Here is a 26,552-nt window from a genome sequence, read left to right as displayed (position 1 = left end):
CACTTCTGACTCTCACGTTTCTATGTTAGGGCATGTGTATGTGCACAAAAGTGCATGCGTGTCTGTGCACTACCCAGTGAGTTTAAATAGAGTTGCTTTCATATGGGTGGGAGGTTAGTTACTGCACTATGGGCAGTTTATGGGCTACACCACTAGAAAAACTAGTACTCATCCCTTAATTCACCATTAGCTGTCATTTTATTTTTGTATAGTATCATAAAGCAGTTTTAAATTCAACATGTATTCACTTGAAGGCAGTTAATGAGTACTCTTAAGAAAAAATAATAACTACTTTTAAGTAGTATAAATTGAGATAGGTTTAAATATTCAAAGTAGAAAATTGTACCCAGTCACATACCAGGCAAAATAAAAACTTATACACAGGTATACAGGTATTAAGACAAATATAGAAGTTGACAAAGGATCAAGACAGTTCAAGGGTTCTTTTCTGCTGTGGCTCATATTTTGTTGCCACATCAGCCTATGAGCATGGGCTGCTGTTTTGTTTCAGTGAAGTGTGTGATGAAAGAAATAATCAAAGGCTGTATTATAAAGGATTATATAATTGCGACATTTTGGTAACTCAGTCCAGGGTCCCTAAATTCTGTTCCCAGAACTCAAATATAGATCTCTGGTTATGTTGATGTGTGATGATAGTGCCAATCTATCTTACTTGAAGAACTACAGTCCACTGAGAGACCACTTCTAGAGAAAAAAAAATGAATAGATATAGAGACAAAGATAGAGAAATAAAATATAAGTAGAAAAAAGACCTTGGGGAATTAAACCGAGTATTCTTCTCTAACCTCTTTATGAATATAGTACAGATTTATCTTCCTACATACATCCATCCATATACAAAATGATTTATACCATCCCTGTCACCATGGTCTTTGCTAGCAACCCTCTGTGATCAGATCCATGTTCAAGAGGTTCTGAGAAGCCAATATAGGGGGAAACTGAAGTTCCCAATCAATACTTAAGTAAGTGAGCATCAGAGAACATCATACAAGCCCCTATTTCAATAACCTGCAGTCTCAGGAGAGATCCTGAGGGAGAGACACCCATCTAATTCCTATGAGTGCCTGGTGCTCATAATTTGTGTGCTATTACAGATGATTGCTCTTTTATGTTCTGGGTGACCTGATACAGAGCATAGATAACTAGTTTAGTTACCTCAAGGAGAAATAGTGTGTAACTATTAAGCTCATATTCTTTTTTTTTTGTCCATAAAGGCTCTTTATTTATGTTTTACATCTCTAGAAAAAGAATCCCAGGATTTTCCCTCCTGTGTGCTTTCGTCTGGCCTCTTCATGGTCCATGATGCCAGCTGAGGCGGTCAGTACAATGAAGACGGGACGGGAGCAGATTGTTCTGCCATTTTTCTAGGTCTTTGAGTTGCACATCAAATCTAGGGCTTATCACTCCACACTTGTTCAACCTGCCTGTGAGGTTCACGACGATCTTCCCAGCTCTGTGGTCATCAATGATTTCAAATTCACCAATGTAACCGTGCTTCATCATCACGGTTAGGAACCGAACGATGACTTTGGAGCAGGGCCTGATAAGGACCTGGCATTTGCCTCTCTTCTCAGCATTGTTGATGCTCTTGAGAGCATCAGCCAGGACGTTCATGCGCACCATGGTGGTGGCGCAGGAGGATGGCCGAAAGAGGATGGGAGGGCCAAACGCATGGAGTTATGGGGCTAAGCTCATATTCTTTTTTTTTTAATTTTTTACTTTATTTTATTCTTTTTTACTTAAAATTTCCGCCTCCTCCCCGTTTCCCATTTCCCTCCCCCCACTCCCCTCCCACTCTCCCCACTCCTCTCCCCCTCCCCCCACTCCATTCCCCCTCCCTCTAGGTACTGAAGAGCAGTCCAAATTCCCTGCCCTGCAGGAAGTCCAAGGTCCTCCCACTTCTATCTAGGTCCTGGAAGGTGAGCATCCAAACAGGCTAGGCTCCCGCAAAGCCAGTTCATGTATTAGGATTGAAACCTAGTGCCATTGTCGTTGGCTTCTCATCAGCCTTCATTGTCCGCCATGTTCAGAGAGTCCAGTTTCATCCCATGCTTATTCAGTCCCAGTCCAGCTGGCCTTGGTAAGCTCCCAATAGATCAGTTCCACTGTCACAGTGGGTGGGTGCACCCCTAGTGGTCCTGATTTCCTTGCTCATGTTCTCCCTCCTTCTGCTCCTCATTTGGACCTTAAGAGCTCAGTCCCTTACTGCAAATTGGGTCTCTGTCTCTATCTCGATCCATCTCCAGATGAAGGTTCCGCAAGTTCCCAGCTTTTGCCCGGCAATCTTGTCTACTTCCCCTATCCAGGCAGATGACTATACGTTTTTCTTTGGGTTCACCTTCTTATTTAGCTTCTCTGGGATCACAAATTATATGCCCAATGTCCTTTATTTATGGCTAGAAACCAATTATGAGTGAGTACATCCCATGTTCATCTTTTTGGGTCTGGGATACCTCACTAAGGATAGTGTTTTCTATTTCCATCCATTTGCATGCAAAATTCACAATGTCATTGTTTTTTTACCGCTAATTAACCCAATTAAAAAATGGGGTACTGAACTGAAGAGAGAATTCTCAAAAGAAGAAATTCAAATGGCCAAAAGAATTTAAGGTCATGCTCAACCTCCTTAGCGATAAGGGAAATGCAAATTAAAACAACTTTGAGATATCATCTTACACCTGTCAGAATGGCTAAAATCAAAAACACCAATGATAGTCTTTGCTGGAGAGGTTGTGGAGGAAAGGGCACACTCATCCATTGCTGGTGGGAATACAAACTTGTGCAACCACTTTGGAAATCAGTGTGGTGATTTCTCAGGAAATTTGGGATCAACTTACCCCAAGATCCAGTAATACCACTCTTGGGAATATACCCAAGAGAAGCCCTATCATATGACAAAAGCATTTGTTCAACTATGTTCATAGCAGCATTGTTTGTAATAGCCAGAACCTGGAAACAACCTAGATGCCATTCAATGGAAGAATGGATGGAGAAAGTGTGGAATATATACATATTAGAGTACTACTCAGCGGTAAGCTCATATTCTTAAAGACTCGTGGAACTACAGCACTCATGTGAGTTAGTGTCAAGATGAAGAGAATGTTTAAAATCATCATATAGGATTTTATCTGCAATTTGATCTCCAGTTAAATTTGTCTTTGCTTATACAAATTGAGAGAAAGCACACTCAGTGTATAGTAATGGTATATGTATGATAATCTCTCATTTTAATTTTTTTAGATTCCTAATTCTTTCTTCTTCATTTTTTTGCAACAGATATATATTACTTTTATAGTAAGAAAACAATTCACATGTAATTCATTTGAAAAATAATCAAATATTTTATAGTCAAAGATGAAAGATGTAGTTAAAATATTTAGTTCTGGGCCTGGGGAGATGACTCAGTCTATAAAGGGCATAAAGTGCTTACCTTGCAAGAGTGAGGATCTGAGCACCTACTTTGAAAAAGCTGAGGATTCCCAGCACCTACTTTGACAAAGTTTGTAATTCCTGCACTGATGAGGCTGAGACAAGGAGATCCTTATGGCTGCCTTTCCCTGGGAAGGCCTACCATACTTGGTGAGTTCTGGGATAGTGGGACTTGAATTTTTCTTAAGAAATGACACAGGTGTACACACACATGCTCACATGCACCACCCCACACTCTTACAATGCCTGTGTACACATACATACACTAAAAATTATTTAGTTTTTCTAAGAATTTCTATTCTCTCTCTCAGCTACGAATCATCTTCTACAAAGCCAGTTCATACTTGTTTTTCTCATGGGTATTATTTCATCTAATAATCCCTTTAATAATGGAGGTGGATTAGTTTTTCAGATACTCACTGTTTCTTTCCAAAGGTAATTTCATTCTTGAAAATTTTTGTGCCATGTGAACAATGGAAGGGAGAATTGAAGGTGTCTGCTTTCTTTTTAAGTTCCAACAGATATTAGAGAAAGAAACATGGAAACAATTCCCCAACTGTCTTTATTTTGGTAATAAGAGAGAGCACTATGAATATGATTCATAGGGTCTAGAGTCTCATGGGTCTGAGCTCATTCATTTTTTCCTTTATACTTGGACATACATTTTACTGCATATTCTTTTTATCCTAAGAACTGTTAATGTAGGTCTTTGAGAATGTTGGGACTTCTTTTTAGCCCATGTGTGTTTGACTCAAAGACTTAGTTTGTGAACCAATCACTGGTCACAAAATGTCAACAGAAACTGTGGCTCTCAATCTCTTTTACTTTGATGGTTATCAATGTGTACGCACAAGCATGCATGCCAAGCAAAAGCAGACATTAATAAATAAATTATGGAATAGTGAGGAATAGCTGGTTGTAGGGGTCCAAAGGAGAGATGAGGTAAATATTCATGACTGCAGATTTGGAACTATTTAGAAAAATTGATCCTAGGAGGACTTCTTAAAACAATGACTAGGGAGGAAGGGATGATGTCAGACCATGGGAAAACTGTAGTCAAGATCACAGCATCAGCCTGACCCACAAGGAGTTGTGAATTTATCTGGATTTCCATTAGCCATTGGCAAATGAGCATTTCAAAGGCACATATCATTGAAGACTCTTCTAGTACCAGTAGCCAGGTGCCAACATGACAAGAGAGTCACACATGGGAGGAGAGTCAAGTCAAATCAAGACGAATGAGAGTTGTCAACAAAATGACCTAAGGTAACAGAAGTGAGCTTGGTGGAGTACATTTCCCTTCTGATTTTTATTGTCTACTTCTCTCTGTTCTCTTCTTTGATTGACCTTTTCAAGGGTGATAATAGGAAATAAGTACTTTCTTTGGTAGACATTGTTTCTATCTATGCATCTAAACAGCAGTAATGACCTCAGTGTCCTGAAATTTGTTGTTATCTATCCTTTCTGAATTCTACACGAAGATCAGCTCATCGCAAATTCAGATGGCCTCACTGTGAAGTTACATAATTTCCATTTTTGTTCTTCCTAGAACATGTGCTCAAGGAAGTACGAACCCATCCCTGCTATGTGGCATATAAAGAGTTGTATGTGGCACAATGCCAGACATAATGCAGACCCTGAATAAGGTAGCAGCTATCCATTATGATTATTCTGTGTGCATCCCAGCACTGTAACAATGTTTAATCATGAAAAAAGAATAATCCTCTCCCCTTCTACCCTCCCTCCTGTCTGCCCACACTCCTATATTACTCAAGAGATCTTGCCTTTTTCTCCTTCCTAGGCAGATCCATGTATTTCTCTGTTAGGGTTTTCTTTGTTGTCTAGGTTCTCTGGGGTTGTGGACTATAGGCTGACTATTCTTTGCTTTATGTCTGAAAGTCACTTATAAGTGAGTGTAGTAAGGGGAGAAGGAAAGAAGGAAGGGGAGTGGAAGAAAATGTCTATCTCAATTAAAAACAATAAAGTATAAAATAAAATAAAAAGAATAATCCTCTTTGGGCTTTTCATCAACCAGTTAGTCCTGTGTTCTTCCTGGCCTGCTAAGAACTGAGAGATGTTCTGGCCATAGCTATGTGACAGGGCCATCTGTAACCTGTGCTTTTGGGACCAGCATATTTCTTTCCTGTGGATTTATCCAGCATGGTGGTAATGGCTCAGTAACAAACATGTGTATGCATGAATTGATAGAAGGAAGAGGCAACTATGACTGCTAGAGGCAGCAGAGGGAGAGCAGAGTAGCTGCCAAGATTCCCCCTCCATCATAATAAGCACTAATTGAATGTCTTGTTTGAAAAATATGTAAAATTATAAAGACATCATCACTCAAGTGGTTTAGCCGGAATCTTGGTCAGACACAATTTTTGGTTTCAAACATGATGCATAAGCCGGTTAAGATATATTATATATTTTAAAATATTGATATTTTTTCAGATTGATCAAGTGTTATAGGATTTTTCTAGGACCAGCCCTCAATAAAGTATCAGATTCATTTCTGTTTCACCCAAACTTTGCATAGCTCTATGGCTCTCTCCCCTCCTCTGGTCTCTTCTCTCTTCCCCTTGCTTCCACTTCCCTCCTATCCTCCCCTAACTTCAGAGAACTTTGTTGTAGGTGACATAGAGGAGCTGTGACTTCCATCTTTGTTCCTCTAAATGATGACATCAGGTTAAACAAAACTGATTAACTCTGAAGCAAGAACGAAGTCTCACATCTACTGATACATGAGCTCTGCTTTCCCCGTGGCATTAAGGCACTTGGGCAGGTGCAGTAGAGGAAGCAGAGAGAAGAAAAACTTAGTCCCTGCTCTCCATTAGAAAGAAAAGAAAAGTTTTGAGATGCCAAGGAATAGGTGAGTAAGTTTCAACAAACTTATTGCATAATTACTGCTGGTTAACTCACCACTTTTAACTATGTTACCTTATTGTCTTGATTATATTTCGAGGCAGTACAAGCTGGAATGCCATGGTTAATACAGGTGTCAGCTTGACCAGGGTAAGGGTCTCTGGGGAAGTATTATTCCTGGGTGTGTGTCTGAGGGTGTTTCTGGAGACTGGCATTTGGATCAACAGACAGAACAAGAAAAACTGCTCTCAGTAGTGTTCTCAGTCAGCGCCTGCTCTGTTGGAAATCTGTACAGGATTAAAAGCAGAGGAGAGGCGAGCACCTCTGCCTCTGGATCGGGGGCATGCCTCCTTCACTTCTCTTTTGCTATCAGCAGACCTCCAGGACTTTGAGCTCAAGAATTTGCAGTGTTGACCTTGTTTCTCTAGCCTTATCCTTAAGCCGGGAGTCACACTATTGATTTCCCTGGTCCGCAGGCTGTAGTGCTCAGACTGAACATGCGCCTTGGTTTTTCTGCGTCTTTAGCTAGGGGATTAGGTGGTGTATCATGGAATTTCTCTGCCTGTTTATCTCTGAGAACCAACATCTGTGACAAATCCTCCTTCTATATCCAGTTGGTTCTGTTTCTCTGGAAAATCCTAGCTGCTGCAGACATCGATCATCACCCTACTAGAAAGCAGTTTCCTCTGATCTCATCTAGGTGACACCAAATAAATCAATTGATTTGTGATGAAATATGACAAACAGAATCATGGTAAATGGAAGCATGGTGATGGCTGGGTTAATGACCCTGGAAGACAGATAAAAATGAGGGTGTGGGAATTTACCCAGGTTTAAAGAGCAAAGTGAAATCATTATTCTCTGGCCGTTTACGCAGCACTGACTTGAGTTCTTTGGAAAATATTATATGAAGCAAGATTTACCATAACCAGACATGTTTTGCAGAAGCAATAAAATATTATAAATGAAATTAATTGTTGTAGATATTGGGAGGAAAACAAATATTGAGAGGACAAAATTCAATATTGTATTGTTTAGAGTTTTATATTTAAGAACTGGTGGGTGATTATAGCGAAGTTCAACATTATTCTGAGAAAAGTATGACATTTCAGAAAGAAAAGAAAACATGCATTGTAGCTGGCAAAAGCAGGGATCAGGCACAGAACATTTTTGTAGACATTGTTTGACTAACAACTATTTAGACTGGTTTGAGCAGGGTCACTTCAGGGTAGACCTGCTCCCATCTCAGGGCTCTTAGAGGCTTTGCACATTGTGTGTTAGCTTTTCCCCATGAAAGTCCTCTGTAAAACAATAAAGAATAATCCTGGATGACAGATGTTACCTCTGAACTGGGGGAAACCATCAGGTGTTGGTTATGCTTGCCAATAGCAGTAATTAATTCCATTCACACCATAGGCTAACACAAGCAAAAATTCCTTATTTGGTTGTTGGATGTGATTTAAAAATATTGAGTTAATGGATGAAATGAGAAGACAGAGCTATTATTATAAAGATCATTGGAAAAACTGGGAAGATAACACATTTTTCCCCATCTAAGTTTACCTAGCAAGAATAACAGGAGACAGGTTCTATTGTCAGGTTGAATATTCAGTCAGCAATGAAACAGAAATCAGCCCACTCTTGCTGGCTCAGCTGTGAAGATCTGGAGCTCAACCAATATGGTTGAGTACGTGTTCTGATTGTTTAACTTCTTTGATTAAAATATAAGTTTTTATTAATCATATAATCTTTCCCACTGCATTACAGCTGATATATCCATGATTGCCCATATGGCCAGGTGGAAAACTTAATCATAAGATTAACTTTATGGCTACATTTAATACCCAGACAAGAGGGTTCAATGTCTATTTGAAACAATCTGGATGCCTGAGTGTTTGATATTAGCTTTTAGTGGCCCTCATTTTTAGAGGAGTCTGCTTGTTGGTTTCTGGCTGCTCAGCCCCAAAATAATCACACAGAAATCATATCATTTAAATCACTGCTTGGTCCATTATCTCTAGCTTCTTATTGGCTAACTTTTAACCCATTTCTAGTAATCTGTGTATGGCCATACGGCTGTGGCTTAACAGGTAAAGCTCTGCCATCTGTGTCCAGTAGGGCTACATGGCTTCTGTTTGACTCTGCCTCCTTTCTCCCAGCATTCAGTTCAGTTTTTCCCACCTACCTAAGTTCTGCCCTGTCAACAGGCAAAGAAGTTTCTTTTCTTTATTCACCAAGGGTATTCACAGCATACAAAGGGGAATCCCACATATCTTACATCACTAATCTATTTAATCTATTAGCCCATTCTGAATTAATAGGTTTTCTTTTTCTTTTTTCTTTTTTTGGTTTTTCGAGAATGAACTAATCTTTAAAAAGAGACGTGTGCCGTGTGTAGTCTAAAGTTAAGGCATTTAGCTCACGAAGCTACCTAGGACCCTGTAAATGGCACTTTGGCTTTCATTCTGCCAGCCAAGTTCATCTGCCAAAACCTTTTAAATAAAGGGAGACCTGCGATTAGCTTTGCAGCTCCCAAATGACCCACTAATTCTAGGCATAGGATCCGTATCAGTTGTCACTGTGGAGTGCATTTTCCTTTAATATACTGAGACATGGATTAAATAATTTACTGTTAGAAAGAAGCACTTAGAGAAAACATAGATGTCTCCATCTTATAAAAATTTAGCGTTTGTATATTCTTTGTCTACCTCTTACTACTAGCATTTCTTTTTAATTGTTCCACTAATACCTTAGGGAAACAGCTGCTACTTATATCTCTGTTATATATTCTACCAAATTTGCCTAGGAAGCTGCCAAAACCTCACATTAGTTAGTGGATAGATTTAAGTAATTTCACTTATGATTTAAAAGTACCCAAACCTATTCTGCTCTCTTAACAGTCGTCACAATAAATATTCTTAGCAATTCATTTTTTTTTGTACTAGAAGAATTCTAGACTCTCCTCTAATAAGTAAACGTGTTTTTGATTCTCCTGATGACTGGATTATCAATTTATTACATCAGTAAACTATAGCTCTGAGTGTGTCTATACTTTCTTTTGTCAAATACAAATAGATTCTAGGGTCTCTTTTCAAAGCATTAGTCCCTTAATGGAATAAATGACATTACTGGGGAATGGTGAATGTTAGGGGGCAGGGCCAAGCTGGAGGAAGTAGGTCACTATCATTAGGACTCTAACATACCTTGCCCACTCCCTGGACCCATACTCTGCATTCTAAACTTCTATTTCCCCCAAACACTCCCTTACCTTGGTCGATTGATTTCTCTAAAACCCCGAGTGAGAGTAAATCTCCTGTATTTTAAGGTATTTCCATAGAATACTTTGGTCCCAGTGATGAAAAAAATCTGACTAATACACTTTCTAGCACTAGTCAGTCTTTACCAAGTAAGTTGGCTTAATGGGACAGGAGTGTTTAAATTAATGCATCCTAAGACATCCTTCCATCTTGACTATCTATATTCATGTAATATGAAATAAATCAACAAATTAAGTTGCCAATATTGTTCATGTGTTGTGTGACTTATTTTCTTTGAATCTATCAAAACAAACCATTTCTTTTTATTGGATCCTAGTCATTTGTGTTTTCCTGCATGTTTTAATAATATAATATTATCAAAGGAGAGTAGAGAATGCTCTCTAACTGCCTTTTAGATGCTGATGGCACCTAAGGAATCTGACAATTATTATTTTACCTCATAGCAAAAAACACTAACAGTTTTCTGTTCCAATATAAATGTAGTAGTTACTTGATTGGTTTCATGCACATAGTGGAAAATTTTCTATATCCATCCAAATAAAGAGTTCATTTGGTAAAATGAAGAAGGAAAATTGAAAACTTTTTCATGGGAGAAATAACAGCGTGGGGGAGGATTGAGAGAGGAAATAACTGTGTTTTCTGGACTGGAGATAGGTTGAAAATGCTTCCCTGTAGAGGTGTTAAATGAATTATCTGGCTTAGGAATCCTTCTATAGGTGGAAACACACACAAGCACCATTATACAAATACATAGAGAGGTGAATGAACAATAAGTATAGGAACGGATGAGTGAAATATAAGTTTACTGTCATTTAGCCAAGAAAATCTGCAGTATAATTTCATGTATATGAAGGACTATCCTACACCTTTTCAGGTTTTTAAAGAACAAATAACTTTTCTCTGTTTACAGAATTATCTGGTTACAATTCCTGAACACCCAACACCCTGATACATATTGAAAATATTTGATTCTATTCATAAAAATGTATTGAAATGAATCTATTTGTAGAAAGTACTAGCAGCTAGTCCACTGTGCTCTGGGGGAGGGTAGGTTGATAAGACAGAGACGGAAGAGGGAATGGTTTTCAATAGTTAGAATTTCCTTTCTCAAATGTTTCCATCTTAATCTTTTCATGCAGAGATATGATGTCTGAATTATAAAATATGGCTGTAGGCACAGAAGGGGGAATAAAGATCATTTTTAGGACACTGCAGGCCTTAACAAAAACTCATAATTCAAGTAGGAAAACTTGCAAACATTTTGTAGAATACAAATAAATAGATCACAGATGGAAACGATGATTCCTTAGGCTCTGCCTTCAGGATGAGAACTTAATTTGAAATCGGAGCTGATGGATCTCTTTTTGTCAGAGTGCAAATAAAATTTCAATTGAAGACCCAAGGCCCAAACTATTTATCCTTCTGGAACCCCTGTTCATTATTATTTAAATATTGGTGTTTAATTTTTTAATGAGGGGAAATAAATTAAACAGGACTCCACAGTGTGGTGAAAAATATAGGATTTCGAAAAATGTAGGATATAGAAATGTCTGATGTTGAACAGTCTAAAGCATCATTTTGATGATGTTCAACATCATTGTTAATGACTTCCTATTTACTAGGTGCCTGAGACTATTCCAAGATGCTTACATAATTGATCTCATTGAATCCTCCAAGAGCTGCTACCTTTGCAATTTTTGAAGGAAGGTATCAAGTGAAAGGGATTAGATGATCTTTAAAAGGCCTTGAAACTTTGAGCTTCTCAGTGGTATATGTGTTAGTTGATTCGTACGGTGTAGAGAAACACAAGACTGTAACAGTGAATTTAATAGGCTAGACCACACAAAGAAATAGCTCTCCCCTGTTTCATTCTTTCTCCCTCAAGGGAACCACAGAGTGATTAAAATCAGAAAAGTCATTAACTTAACTTCATTAACTTAAGCTCTGAAGAAAACTTCCTGTAGTTTTATGGTCTCTGGGACCCAAGTGGAAGGTGTTTGGGGTAAACTAGGAATGGAAATGTACTTAGTACTGAGTCAGATCAGTGAAGAAATATTTTATGTAAAGGCTGTCTATCATGAGGCCTCAGTAAGAACACCTACAATATCTGAACCATGATTTTGTACAAAATACTGAGAATACTTATGTTTCAGGAATGCAGCTGTGTTTGTGATCATAGTCTGTGAGTGGGGGTTGAGTTAGTAGTTATATCTTTACCAGGAGACTTTAAAGCACTTGCTATGTCTCAAGTCTGGTATGGGCAAGGAACTTTTCCCACGATAGATAGCCAATAATGCCTTGGACTTGCTTATGATCTGGCCAGAAAAGTCACATATGAACTTTTAATGTGGATTATCCCTTCAGTATACAAATAAAGGCCTGATATAAACTGCTGTTCATGTGCTCTCCTCCCATCCATCAGTGACTGGAGAGGACTTCCTCTACATTCTGTTTTCGATATCTTTGTATGTTGCTGTGATAGATATAGAATTGCTTTCTGTTGTGTTAGACTAGGAAAATTTAAAAATAAATTCATACTTTTAAGCCCTCTGTAAAAAAATACAACAAGGGATAGGAAACTAATTTAAAATTCATAACTTGATAAATTGTTTTAAAAAAAAAAGGAAGGTCAGAACAAAAGTGACCAAAAGATGTCAGTTTTATGATATCAATGCTGAAACTACAGAGTTTAGGAAAAGATAGGAGACAAGTAAAAAACTCTGTAGGATCCAGAAAACAACCCAAAGAGTGGTTCTTCAACTCCACAGACTGTATGCCTGACAGAAGTGACAAGGAACGGTTATTTGACAGGTCTAGCTGCATCCAGCATCTGCCTTCTCCTGACTTAATGAAGGCTGGAGCATATTCCCTGGAGAAATGAAATTCAAAATTCTAGTGTCTGGTCCATGAAGCACAATCGAAATTGGGGTTGAACTACATCACTGAGAATTGGAGTCAAATTCAAAGCTTTATGTTTAGTGCTGTGCATCCCATCCAACTTTTCCGACTTCTCTTGTGATTCTTCAGGACTGAGGAAACTTCTGGTAAGAGAATGGAGGCTTCCTCTGCATATTAAAGGCAATTAAATACAAGACAACCAGAAATCATTTCTTGAACTACTCTCTTAACAGTGAAACCTAGGGATTCATACGAAATTTTGAGGATCCTAGAACCTCCAATCAGTCTTCTATATCTAGAATGGAGGGTCAAGAATAATTTCTGTTTTAAGAGACCCTATAAGATGAAACATAGAGAACAAAGAAATATCACATAGTGAAGTAAATTTAAAATATTCCAAAACTTTGACAAGAAAGAAGAAAATAATCCATCCATTTAAAAATTAGAAGATAGAAGCCAAACAATAAAAATACTCAGAATTAAACACTGCTTTTAGAATGAAAAACATATTCTAGTAAGTTTAAAAATCAAAACATTCTGAAATGCCAGGAGATTTGTGGCTTAAGATCTTCAGAAAACAAAAGCAGATGGTTTTCATCATAGACATCTCTTTAATTTTTTTTGTTTTGGTGTGTGTGTGCTATACATATGTATTTGTGTGCATATGTGTACATGTGTATTCAGGGCGCAGAGATGGACAAGTAATGTGGCAATATTAGGGGGACAATTTGAGCTTGGCCTCTGTGCTCAAAAATTCCCTGCAGAGAAGTTGCTGGAAGAAGTGCCTGAGAAGTCCAAGCAGTGAGGTCATCTGTGGTAGACATAAAATGTCTTGCTTGACATCTTTTCTCCTTCCAGGTATGAGGAGGACTGTAATTCCTTCACCACTAAAACTATGGACTTCCACATTGCTTATTCTGCATCATGTACTGTGAGAAGGAGAGAAGATGTTTTTTCTCTCTGAGGCATTTGATGGCCAAGCTTCAGCTTTTTTTGTCTCATTAAGTTATTTTATAGAGAACTTGGTCAAGAGAAGAAAGGTGGATGATTCTGAACCACCCAGTCTTTCTTTCACAAACTGTTCCAAAAGCAGTTCTTAGAAAAGATATTGAGGGAAAACAACCCTGGCATCATATTTGGGGGAGAGATCCTTCCTTCCTTTTCCCTCTTTCCCACTGGCAAAGCCAGTTCCACAGGGATTATCTGACCACGTTTGTGGCTTCCGATCTCATCTCACACCAATGGTGCTGATAGGATAGTGTGAGCTATGCCTCCCAGGGCGATGTTTCATTTTAGTCTGAGAAAGCAAAAGCCATCCAGAGGCTCTTGCTGCAGAGAGAAAGGAAGCAGCTGAGGAGCTGTGAATGGCACCGGGACTGTCCTGATGGAAGAGCTTTGACAACATCTGCTCAATGGAATTTCAGAACTGTTATGAACCAGTGGCTGTTTTTATGTTTCTAATTCATCATTTTGAAGTGAAGCGAGCATTTATTGTTTTTATCTTGTTTCTTTTCTGCCCATGTTTACTGAGTTATTGAACACAGTGAATTTGTTTTCTGGTTTCTAATTCTTCGAAGAAGAATTTGATCTTATTGGAAATATCACCTTCCATTATAGGCATGCGCTAGATACTGGTGATGCCTCCTTGGAGGAAGAGGTGAGATGAAATCAGACATAGAATGGCCGAAAGGCTAAATAGTAGTAGGCATTTTAGCCTGTATAATTATTTTTCATTCATATATAATGCTCATTTACTTCTGAGTTTATGAAGACTTGTAACTCTCTGCTCCTTTAAAATTAAAGGTGCCCTGGTGATGAGTTATTTATTGTCTAACAAATATGATAAGTGGTGGATGTATTTTCAACATAGGGCATTTATTATCTCATGATTTTTCTCCTGTTTATAATCCAGATGGAAGATAAGAAACCAATGATGTCCTAGTTCAGTTGCACATTGTTAGCCCCAAATGTGTCTTCAATGACAATGAACATAGGTCGCCTACTTATCTTACTGAACATGTAGAGCTAAAGTGCAATGAGTCTCTGCTATTTTCTGTAACTGAAAGTTTGGATTCGTGGACTTGGGTACCTCCAAATGACTGGAGCTTTCACTTAGTTTCTTCTGACATAACGATCTATAAAAAGAATTCCCTCCATAAACACTTGAATTAGACAGCTATGACTGCTTCAGTGTGAACTTTAAAGCAGATGTGATTTGGGTTAGAAAATGCAGGCTATTTTTATTGCCCTCAATCCTAACTGGCCAACTTTTTACTTGCATCTTGTTTGAATAAGAAAAACAGAAACGAGGGTGGTAGAAATCTTCATTTTGCCTGAACTTGTTTATTAATCTAATTGCTAATTGTGTCGAGCATAATATTTTTAACCGTGTTGCAGAACAGATGCCCAAATGTGATTTGAAGAGGTGAAGCTGTGAGTGTTGCTCATCCTGCTGACTTGCTTACAGAAACCTGTCTTCTCTCTCCAGCTCTTTCAGACTATTTGTTCCACACTAATAGTTTGGAAACATCACTTCTGGAAGTAATTTATTTAAACCATAAATCCTTAGTACTGCTTTCCACTTGGCTACATGGCTCCTGAGATGGCCGTGGTACATTGCTGGAGGACACAATCCATTACAAGGCAAGGGTAAATGGGGCGTCCTTATTGCTCTCATCCTGAGCACCTGTGGACTGTCAGATGTTTCATGCCATCCCATACTGCTTGAAAGTCTATGCATAGATTCTAGAGGTGCACACATTGAGATATCAACTAGGATTTTTAAAAGTTTCTTTTTTCTATTTTGTGTCATGTTTTAAACCAGTATAGAAAATAATTGGTTATATTATGATATTTTTTATAAATATACATCAGCATACCAGTTGTTTATTTGTCATTTTCCTTCAAATGCCATGATTATTAACAAGCGCTTTCTGAGAATTACTCCAATCCCCCCTCCCCCCAAGAACTGACAACTGCTACAGCCAGCATGAGATTAGATCACTTCTCTATAGCAAATGAAGGGATCACCTGAGCAAAGAGACAAATTAAAGAATGGGGAAAAATCTGTCAAGTGTAAATTAGGCACAACATTAATAACTAGAATTTATAGAGAGCTCCAGAAATTAAACTAAAAACAAAAATCCAAATCATCCATCCAAAGAGAGTGTTCTTAGGGGAAGACATAAGAATGGACAATGAGAGCTGATGAGAGGCCAAGGACAATGGCACAGGGTTTTGATCCTACTTCATGTTCTGGCTTTGTGGGAGCCTAGACAGTTTGGATGTTCACCTTCCTAGATCTGGACGGAGTGGGGAGGACCTTGGACTTTCCACAGGGCAGGGAACCCTGACTGCTCATGGGGCTGGAGAGGGAGGAGAAGGGGAGGGGGGAGGGGGAGAGGGGCGGGAGGACGGGGAGGGAAATGGGAGGCGGGGAGGAGGCAGAAAATTTTTTTTCAATAAAAAAAAAAAAAGAATGGCTATGAATCAGGCAGTGGTGGTACAGGCTTTTAATCCCAGCACTTGGGAGGCACAGGCAGGCACATTACTGTGAGTCTGAGTCCAGCCTGGTCTACAGAGTGAGTTCCAGGACAGGCTCTAAAAACTATAGAGAAACCTTGTCTCAAAAGACCAAAGAAAACAAAGGTTATGAATGTCTGGAAAAGTGTACAATGTTCTTAACCATCATGGGCCTGCAAATTAAAACTGTCTTTAGAGTCCATCTTATATTCAGAGTGACTGTCACATTTTTCTTTTTTCCCTTTTAATAACAATAGATTCTTTTTTCATACAGTATAGCCTGATTACAATTTTCCATTCCCATTCTTCTATTCCTACCAACCTCTCTCCCATCTGGGTCTAGTCCAATCCTGTCTATCATTAGAAAAAAAAAAACAAAAACAAACAAACAAACAAAAAAAACCAGGCTTCTAAGATATCACAACAAAACATAACAAAATAAAATATACTAAGATAAAAGAATAAAATCACATCCAAGTTGAACAAGTTAATCAACAGAAGAAAAAGAGCACCGAGAGAATGCACAAGAACCAAATGCTACTGGTCTCAAAAAAAGGAAAAGAAAAGAAAAGGTAGTGATGAAATGACTCCTAATGATATTATGCTATTTATCCTATTTAACAATTAAAACATTGAATTATCAGGATTTCAATGAATTGTTTAGCTAGGTTAGGGTCTAGACTTTTTATTATATTATGCCCTTCATGTTTTCTATTGGACCAAAATTATCTCAGGGCCTGTACTTTGAGGCATATAGGGCAGAGAAAAAAAGCCTAGCTCGAGTTTGAGTGAGGATGAGACAGCAAAAACTAGGTAGACGCCCCTCTAGCCAGAGGGAGGGCTTGGCTGTCTCTCATTGCTGGAGGTACCCCCACATCACAGGATGTCACTTAACATTTATAAGCTGATGCTCACAGTAATAAACTGAGTTTCTGCTTTGACTCGACTCCCTATTGCGTCTGATTGTCCTGCTTTGTGGGGCTGCAGAATGGGGGGATAGTGCCCTCACCTTTCCCTGGGGAAGAAGGAGGCTCAGAAAACCTAGCAGTTTTCCTTAAATTCTGCAGCTCGATTAGATTCTATAATCCACACAATTACTGTATAATTGTCATTATCCTTAATTCCATTGGAGAAAAGGTATTGGAAAAGTCCAAATGAATTGAACACATAGAACCTGATCTCAGCTTAAATTTATATCCAAAAATGGGATGAAGAAATTTCTCAGTGTTGCCTGGAAATGACATTTGTCTTTCAGCATGCTTATTTTCCTGTCTTCTTACTGTTAACGCATACCTTCTCTCGAGTTTTTCCACTCCAAAGCCTTTCTCTGGTTTTCACACTCTGCTTATTCAGGATTTATTTATCTTCATTCTACGGAATGTCCTGTCTCTTCTCTCTGTCCTTTAACCTGGCACTCCCTTATTTAGTTAAATAAATGAAAACAATGTCACATGCTTAGAATCCCATTCCTTCTTTCTGTTTTAAAGACGTTGTGGGTTTGCTTGTCCCTTTGTAAGCTACTCCTTTCTCTCTTTTCTCTGACTTCTATACTTTGTACCCACTAGCCTGTGGGCATGCCTCAAGCCTTAATCCTCAGAAAAGAGTGTAAAACTGTCAGTCTATGGACTAATATTAATCTTTTTGTATGACCCATTTCTGAGATTCCAGAATAATAAAAACTGAAATTTCTTGATGGTTGTTATTTCTATTTCTTCCAATGGCAGGTCCAATAAATATGAAACCAGGTACAAATACTATTAAGTTTCTTTTGAAGCTATTTTATTCCACATCCTGTATTATTCCATTTTAAGTCGTAAAGGCTCACCTCAAATGTTTCTGAATTGTACTTTTATGGCAGTCTGCATGATTTCCACAATAATCTGCTTTAAATAAAAAAGCATGGTTGTGCCAGCTCTTTGTGAATTTATTTTATATTCTTCCAACAATGCTGAGAGTAAAAGTTAATTTTACATTCAATCATACAGTCATGTATGATATGCAAGAAATAGTCCTACAATTTACTTTCATTTTTGCTTACTTCAGGATCTCTCACCCACACTTCCCATGCTCCATTCATCTTGACCCTCTTCATATTCCTAAGATCTGCCAAACCTATTTGAATTCTAGGATTTATCACAGATACTTCTTTTCCCCTCTGCAGAGTTTTTCTCTTTCTATCTTATTTATACATTTTATTCCACTTTAAATGTCACTTTCATTAAAAAAAAACTATCTTTAATAAAAATCCAGCAAGGTCCCTTGTATACAACCATCTATTGTCCTTTAATGAGACATATAAGAAGAATTATTTTACAATTGTGATTTCTAAAATACTTTTATTATTTTTATGTGTACAGGTAATTTGTCTGCATGTAAGCTTGTGCAACACATGTGTGATACTTATGGAGGTTGGAAGAGGTCATTAGTTCCTTGAACTAGAGTTCAACAGTTGTGAGTTGCCATCAAGATATCTAGAATCAGTTGGGCAGTGGTGCTGCATGCCACTAATGCTAGCTCTTGGGAGGCAGAGGCAGGCCCATCTCTGTGAGTTCAAGATCAGACTGATCTACAGAGTGTGTTCCAGGACAGCAAGGACTGCTACACAGCCATATCTTCATAAGCCCCTCTAACTTATTTATAAGATACCATCTTACACCTGTCAGAATGGCTAAAATCAAAAACACCAACAGTAGCCTTTGCTGGAGAGGATGTGGAGTAAGGGGTACACTCATCCATTGCTGGTGGGAATGCAAACTTGTGCAATCACTATGGAAAGCAGTGTGGCGATTTCTCAGGAAATTTGGGTTCAACCTATCCCAGGACCCAGCAATAACACTCTTGGGAATATACCCAAGAGATGACCTATCATACAACAAAAGTATATGCTCAACTATGTTCATAGCAGCATTATTTGTTTTTTGTTTTTTTCTATTAATCCAGAGCCAGGACGTTTATTTACAGAGTTCCCAAATCAGAAGTAGCAAATAATTATATATCAAGCTTGGTAGGAAGACAAAACATTATTTCACAACTGCCACTACCTGTTTCCTCCTCTCTGACACAACTGGCACAGACCCAGGCTTGCTATGTTTACGACGATTCATTTCCTTTCAGCGACGGGATTCCCTCATGATGCGCTGCTCCTGGATCTGGCTGTAGATGGATTTCGGCAGATGCCGATGGCGAGCAATGCGTTTCACAAGCGGATGATACTGAAACTTTTCCTTTAACTTCTGGTTATAATCATTCGCTGCTTTTTCTCGCGATGAAAGCAAGCACAGCTTCTCCGAGGCGTTAGCCTTCCAGAGGCGGATGTTCATCTCGTCAGAGCCACACATGATGTACTTGCTGTCAGAGGTCCACTTCACACAGATAACGTGCTGCATTCTCTTTGTGTGATACACTTCCCTGCTCCGGCTCCTCTCCACAGGGAAGATTCTAATAGACTTAGCGAAACTGGCAGACACAAACTCTTTCCCAGTGGGGGAGTAGTCCACGTCAAGTATTGCAGAGACGTGATCCATGTGGATCTGAACAGGCGTGTCCAGGGCACGCATATCAAAAGTATACAAGTTATAATCTTCATTTGCTGCAGTAAAATGGAAAGCTTCCATAGGGTTCCAGCAGATTGTATTTGTTCTCATATCCAAGATAACCTTCTTCAGAGTCGTGGCTTGCCACATATCATACAGTACTATATTCCTATCAGAAGCACAACTTCCCAGGATAAATGTCTCAATGGGATTAAATTTAACACTGCATATACTGTCAAATCCCGAGTTCATTGAGCACACGGGGCTGGTTCTTTGTTCATCCCAAATGTCTACTTGCTGTCCACAGGTGGCGAAGACAGGGTCTTTCCAGTGATGGTCAATGCCGGTGTACACTGTCTTTCCTAGTATGGTCTGCAGTGGCTCCTCTTCTTCTCCACAGCCCGGCCCATCCATTTTCCACTGCTTCACAGTTTTGTCATCACCAACAGTGAAAAAGGAAGTCCCACAAAAGCGAGCGCATATCCCTCGCACAAAGCCTTCATGTGCTTGCATCGTTCGGACACATTTTCGTCTAGTCAGGTTCCAAATTTTAACCTCTCCATCACACGCCCCAGAAAGGACGGTCGTCAGGCTCTTCGGATGCTTTGCCAGGCAAGTGACTCCATCACGGTGCCTATCCAGAGACGCAAGGAATGGCTTTGCAAACACTCGTTCCAATTTGGTAGCATTTAAAGCTCTTACATATTCTCGTGGGACTTCAAAAGGATGTAAGGTTGGATCATAGTTTCTTGGAACTCTTTGTATGTCCAGCTTGGTTTTGTGGACATAGTTGTCGGGGTTCCGGCTCAGCATTTTCACCTTCATCTTGGTGGCTCTGGGTCTTGGGCCTCACGAGCCTCTGGCCAGGTTCGAGTTCCCAGCAGCATTATTTGTAATAACCAGAACCTGGAAACAACCTAGATGCCCTTCAATGGAAGAATGAATGAAGAAAGTATGGAATATATACATATTAGAGTACTACTCAGCAGTAAAAAACAATGACTTCTTGAATTTTGCATGCAAGTGGACGGAAATAGGAAACACTATCCTGAGTGAGGTAAGCCAGACCCAAAGAGAGGAACATGGGATGTACTCACTCATAATGGGTTTCTAGCCATAAATAAAGGACATTGACCCTATAATTCGTGATCCTAGAGAAGCTAAATAAGAAGGTGAACCCAAAGAAAAACATATAGTTATCCTCCTGGATATTAACCTTCATCAGGTGATGAAAGGAGACAGAGACCCACATTGGAGCACCAGACTGAAATCCCAAGGCCCAAATGAGGAGCAGAAGGAGAGAGAGCACGAGCAAGGAACTCAGGCCGGGAGGGGTACACCCATACACTGAGACAATGGGAATGCTCTATCGGGAACTCACCAAGGCCAGCTGGACTGTGTCTAAAAAAAGCATGGGATAAAACCGGACTCGCTGAACATAGCAGACAATGAGGACTGCTGAGAAGTCAAGAACAATGGCACTGGGTTTTGATCCTACTGCACGTACTGGCTTTGTGGGAGCCTAGGCTGTTTGGATGCTCATCTTACTAGACCTGGAAGGAGGTGGGAGATCCTTGGACTTCCCACAAGGCAGGGAACCCTGACTGCTCTTTGGGCTGCTGAGGGAGGGGGAGTTGATTGGGGGAGGGGGAGGGAAATGGGAGGCGGTGGCGGGGAGGAGGCAGAAATCTTAAATAAATAAATAAATAAATAAATAAATAAATAGGACTATAAACTTCAGGTAAGAAGGAACAACTTTGGATATGTTAATTTCTGAGTCTTTATTCACTCTCACTGAATGCACTGTGAGTAATAAATATAAGGAAGATATGTTCATTCACTGAGCATATCTCCCATGATTGGAAATTTGTTTTGGACTTATTTTTTAGGTGATAAAAACTAAGACTTGACAAAAGTATAATCTTGATTAAATTCATATGACACCTAAATGAAGGACTTGAAATCTTATCTGGCTGCATGGCTGTGGAAGCTTTAGGTTTTCCCCAAGAATTATATCCTTGAAGTATCTTAGATCAAGAGTCACTAAGAGACATCAGCGGCAGTAACTATGCTGCATTTTTCTTGCTTCTGGTCCTGGGAGCCTATCTGTAATTCCTTTGATTCCTAATCTCTGGTACTCTGCAGAAATCAGTTATAGCCTTATCTAACCCTAGACATACGAATTTAACTCATTTCCCACTGATTTCCCCACAGGTTTTAGTTAGCTTACTTCTCTCCAACAAGCATTCGTTATTTTGAGTACCTCGTTTAGGAAGGGTGATCTGTTTTCATTCATACGTCAAACACTCCCTGAATGCAATGGTGATACAGGAGGACCATTTGGGATCTTTTTATGGTCACATCATTTCTTTGTTTGTCTTGTGCAATTTCCAAAAGTGCAAGAGTTAAAAATTACAATAGACCAGATTTAAAGATGACAGGAACGATTTAAAAACCAGTATAAAGAGTTTGCTGTCCTGCTGCTTGCTGCTGCAGGGCCTCTAGGGATATTATAAATGGTGACTATATATATGTTTAGGTACTGTTATAAATATGCCGTGCGTAAATGTTTCTCTAGAAGGCTGGGAGGCTAGAATCAATGTACAGCCATTTTTCCCCCCTGTCAGGAGCTGTAGAGTTTTTATTGGCACAGTTTCCATTACTCAGCACTGACTACAAGATCTTTGATCAAACTAATTAGAAATACTTACACTTTGTAGCATTCATCAAATTTATTATTTAGATTATGTATGTGCATGCATATAAAATAAATAGAGGTATTAAATATGAAACTATGACATTTGTGCCGTGGATTAGAATGAGAAAGCATTCTAATTAGATAGTGAATATGCTTAATGTATAGATTTTCTTATGTGTGTTTTATTAATCAGCTAAAACTACAATGGGTAATAAAATCTGAATGTGTAAAAGAGGGTATATACCTTTTTTTCTGATAATTGACTCAATCTACAAGTATTTGTCAACCAATACTTTTTGTTAAAAACTCTCCTGATAAATTAAATGTCTAATTTGCTGAGAATATTTTTTCTATCTTGATGAATAAGCATTCATGTAATTGGTTTGCATACAAAATCAAAGCCACAATATTTTCAAAACTGTTAAGTAAAAGAAGTTGTTCTGGCCTTTGATGGAAACTTAGAAGGGATGGATTTGAATATGAATTTGAAAAGATGACTTTAGGATAGAGGTAGCATTGGGCAGTGAATAGAAAACAGAAAATTGGGACATGAGCTTTGTTTTCTGCATTCCAAAATTTAAACCATAAGATGGGAAAGCCCAGGAACTGGCAGTGGGCATGTGGGTTGATCAGTGAATATTTTGGATACTTTAGCAATGCTGTAATACAAAGGGTTGAAGAGGATGGGCATTCTAGATGTGCGGAGTGATGCAATTGTGATTTCTCTGGTTGTTATTATTGTGAGGACTGTCAACAGCCTTGTTCAGAAGCAATTACATGGGACACCTATGTCAAAACCAACTTCCAAGCTCATGGCCTTGCTGAAGAGCAGGTAGACAGATTAAGAACTGGAGGATGGTGGAGAGTGCTGTGCAATGCTGTCTTCTGGACATGCCCGGAATGGGGCACTCATAAATGCACAACTGTGGTTACCTGCACAAGACCAAACCAGTCAACATTCCAGAATGTTGAGAATTTCTGCCCCTAGCTGACGAGCTATTGGTAGTCAGCTGTGGCCAGAGGGGATAGTCATTTTCTTTGGGGATAGGGCCATAGGTTGGCATCCAGTATGCATGGATGGCCCCATGTACACACTGATAGCATTAACTAAATGCAGTGGGATGTGAAAAATAAGAAGAGAGCATGAACGTGAAAGGGGCATTTGATGAAGGGTTTGACAAGAGTTGAGGAGGGTGCAGTGGTGGATAGGATTCTAGCACCTTGTATATATGCATGAAAATTTGAAGGAATAAGTTCTAAAGGGGAGGGTCTTTCCCACTTTTGGCAGTTGTGGGAATTTACCTGACTTAAGTATCCTTACAAGTTCTTAAAATTCTAGATATAGATCGATCACATTACTGTAAAAATCTTTTCTTACTATGCACCTTTATCTTCACTAAGGCATCTCCACCAGTGAGCGGTAACTTGCAGTGGAGAGGAAGTCTGCAGTTATATCAACAGGGAACCATCACAAGTCTCTCCTTTGACTTTATCGCCAATGTATTGTCTCCGATAGTGAGAATTTCCAACTTTTGAATGTGACAAAGTTCCATCTGTTTGCAACATTTGAATTTTCATAATTTGTGAGTGCAAATAAAACACATCTCTTGCCTCAAAGACAATAGATTGCTTATTCTGGAGCCAAAAATAAATGGCCATGGCCCAGGAAAATTAATTTAGGTTGTCCTAAATATCATTTTCCAATGTAGTAGTAACAGTTTCATCGCAGTGGTTTCCAACCTTCCTAATGCTATTTTCCTTCAATTCAGTTCCTCGTGTTATGGGGATCCACAACCATCAAATTATTTTGTTCTTACTTTATAACTGTAAATTTGCTATTGTTACGAATTGTAGTATAAGTATCTGATATTCCGGATAACTGAACTGTGGTCCAAAGATTGAGAACTGCTGTAACAGAACAGAAATGCAGAACACTTTTTTTTTTATGTCTTGGTGCATACATCAGGTAGAAGATTGCAACAAAGCATGAGTTCTCTTTCTCAGGCCTCACATGCTACCTGATGACAATCTCAGCTTATACACCTCCCAAATACTTAAGTCACAAGGATTGTTCATAAAAGGGTAAAAGAGCTTCTGGAGCTGGAACCTTTGCCCTGGAATGACATCTGAGCCTGGCTGGGATTTCTTTGTTCCACTTCAAGCACATAATTGCTTGACTCTACTAAGGGCCAGCTGAATGTTTTATTATTTTCAATTATTTCTTGATGTAACTACTTACTTTTTTACATGTTTTATCTAATCAAGCCTTAACTTTTATATGTTTTAGAATTTGTTTTTCTTTTTGTTGTGTTGATGGAAAACCCACAGCTCTCATTTTAAAGGGAATAAGAAGTGATTTATTCTGGAGCTACTTTAAGTAACCATGTCTAGGGAACACAGATTTAAGTTACCCCAAATTCCATGTTCCAATGTGGAAGCTGCTTCAGGAAGGTTGTGCAGTTTTTTTTTTATTATTTATTTTCTTTTTTGAAAAAAAATTTTTTCTGCCTCCTCCCTGCCTCCCATTTCCCTCCCCCTCCTCCCGCCCCTCTCCCCCTCCCCTCACTCCTCTTCTCCTCCCTCTCCAGTCCCAAGAGCAGTCAGGGTTCCCTGCCCTGTGGAAAGTACAAGGTTCTCCCCCCTCCATCCAGGTCTAGGAAGGTGAACATCCAAACTGGGTAGGCTCCCACAAAGCCAGAACATGAAGTAAGATCAAAACCCTGTGCCATTTTCCTTGGCCTCTCATCAGCTCTCATTGTCCGCCATGTTCAGAGAGTCCAGTTTTATCCCATGCTTTTTCAGTCACAGTCCAGTTGGCCTTGGTGAGCTCCCAATAGATCAGCCCCACTGTCTCAGTGGGTGGGTACACCCCTCGCGGTCCTGACTTCCTTGCTCATGTTCTCCCTCCTTCTGCTCCTCAATGGGACCTTGGGAGCTCAGTCCGGTGCTCCAGTGTGGGTCTCCGTCTCTATTTCCATCCATCGCTAGATGAAGGTTCTATGGTGATATGCAAGATATTCATCAGTATGGCTATAGGATAGGGTCATTTCAGGTTCCCTATCCTCAGCTACCCAAGGAACTAACTGGGGACATTGCTCTGGGCACCTGGTAGCCACTCCAGGTTCAAGTCTCTTGCCAACCCTTAGGTGGCTCCCTTAACTAAGATATGTGCTTCCCTGCTCCCCTATCCAACCATCCTTTATCCCCAATCATCCCGTATCCCCAAGATCCCCCCATCCTCTCCTTCTCACTTTTCTCTCCCCATCTCCCCACCCCACCCCCAAGATTCCAATTTTTTGCCCGGCAATCTTGTCTACTTCCCATAGCCAGGAGGATAACTATATGTTTTTCCTTGGGTTCACCCTCTTATTTAGCTTCTTTAGGATCACAAATTATAGGCTCAGTGGCCCCTATCCATGGCTAGAAACCAATTATGAGTGAGTACATCCCATGATCTTCTTTTTGGGTCTGGGTTACCTCACTCAGGATAGTGTTTTCTATTTCCATCCATTTGCATGCAAAATTTGAGAAGTCATTGTTTTTTACCGCAGAGTAGTACTCTAATGTGTATATATTTCACACTTTCTTCATCCATTCTTCCATTGAAGGACATCTAGGTTGCTTCCAGGTTCTGGCTATTACAAATAATGCTGCTATGAACATGGTTGAACAAATGCTTTTGTCATATGATAGGGCATCTCTTGGGTATATTCCCAAGAGTGGTATTGCTGGGTACAGGGGTAGGTTGATCCCAAATTTCCTGAGAAATCCCCACACTGATTTCCAAAGTGGTTGCACAAGTTTGCAGTCCCACCAGCAATGGATGAGGGTACCCCTTTCTCCACAACCTCTCCAGCAAAGGCTATCATTGGTGTTTTTGATTTTAGCCATTCTGACAGGTGTAAGATGATATCTCAGAGTTGTTTTGATTTGCATTTCTCTGATCGCTAAGGAGGTTGAGCATGACCTTAAATTCTTTTGGCCATTTGAACTTCTTCTGTTGAGAACTCTCTGTTCAGTTCAGTACCCCATTTTTTAATTGGGTTAATTAGCATTTTAATGTCTAGTTTCTTGAGTTCTTTCTATATTTTGGAGATCAGACCTTTGTCTGTTGCGGGGTTGGTGAAGATCTTCTCCCAGTCAGTAGGTTGCCTTTTTGTCTTAGTGACAGTGTCCTTTGCTTTACATAAGCTTCTCAGTTTCAGGAGGTCCCATTTATTCAATGTTGCCCTTAACGTCTGTGCTGCTGGGGTTATACATAGGAAGCAATCTCCTGTGCCCATATGTTGTAGGGTACTTCCCACTTTCTCT

General features: G+C 39.4%; 1 protein-coding gene and 1 pseudogene across 1 annotated transcript; both read right to left on the bottom strand.

Moving 5' to 3' along the window:
* Window positions 1–1,231: 1,231 nt before the first annotated feature.
* LOC130885597 (40S ribosomal protein S15a-like) lies at window positions 1,232–1,644 on the bottom strand (annotated as a pseudogene).
* Window positions 1,645–18,950: 17,306 nt separating this feature from the next.
* On the bottom strand, window positions 18,951–20,368 carry LOC130881225 (DDB1- and CUL4-associated factor 13-like). The gene has a single exon (XM_057780645.1). It carries the CDS (start codon window positions 20,366–20,368, stop codon window positions 19,121–19,123), a length of 1,248 nt encoding a protein of 415 aa, XP_057636628.1. The 3' UTR covers window positions 18,951–19,120.
* Between the last annotated feature and the right edge of the window lie 6,184 nt (window positions 20,369–26,552).

The sequence above is a fragment of the Chionomys nivalis genome, chromosome 1 (genome assembly GCF_950005125.1).
Source record: "Chionomys nivalis chromosome 1, mChiNiv1.1, whole genome shotgun sequence".
NCBI lineage: Eukaryota > Metazoa > Chordata > Mammalia > Rodentia > Cricetidae > Chionomys > Chionomys nivalis.
Note: the sequence above shows the minus strand (reverse complement) of the source record. Positions and strands in the feature narration are given on the sequence as shown.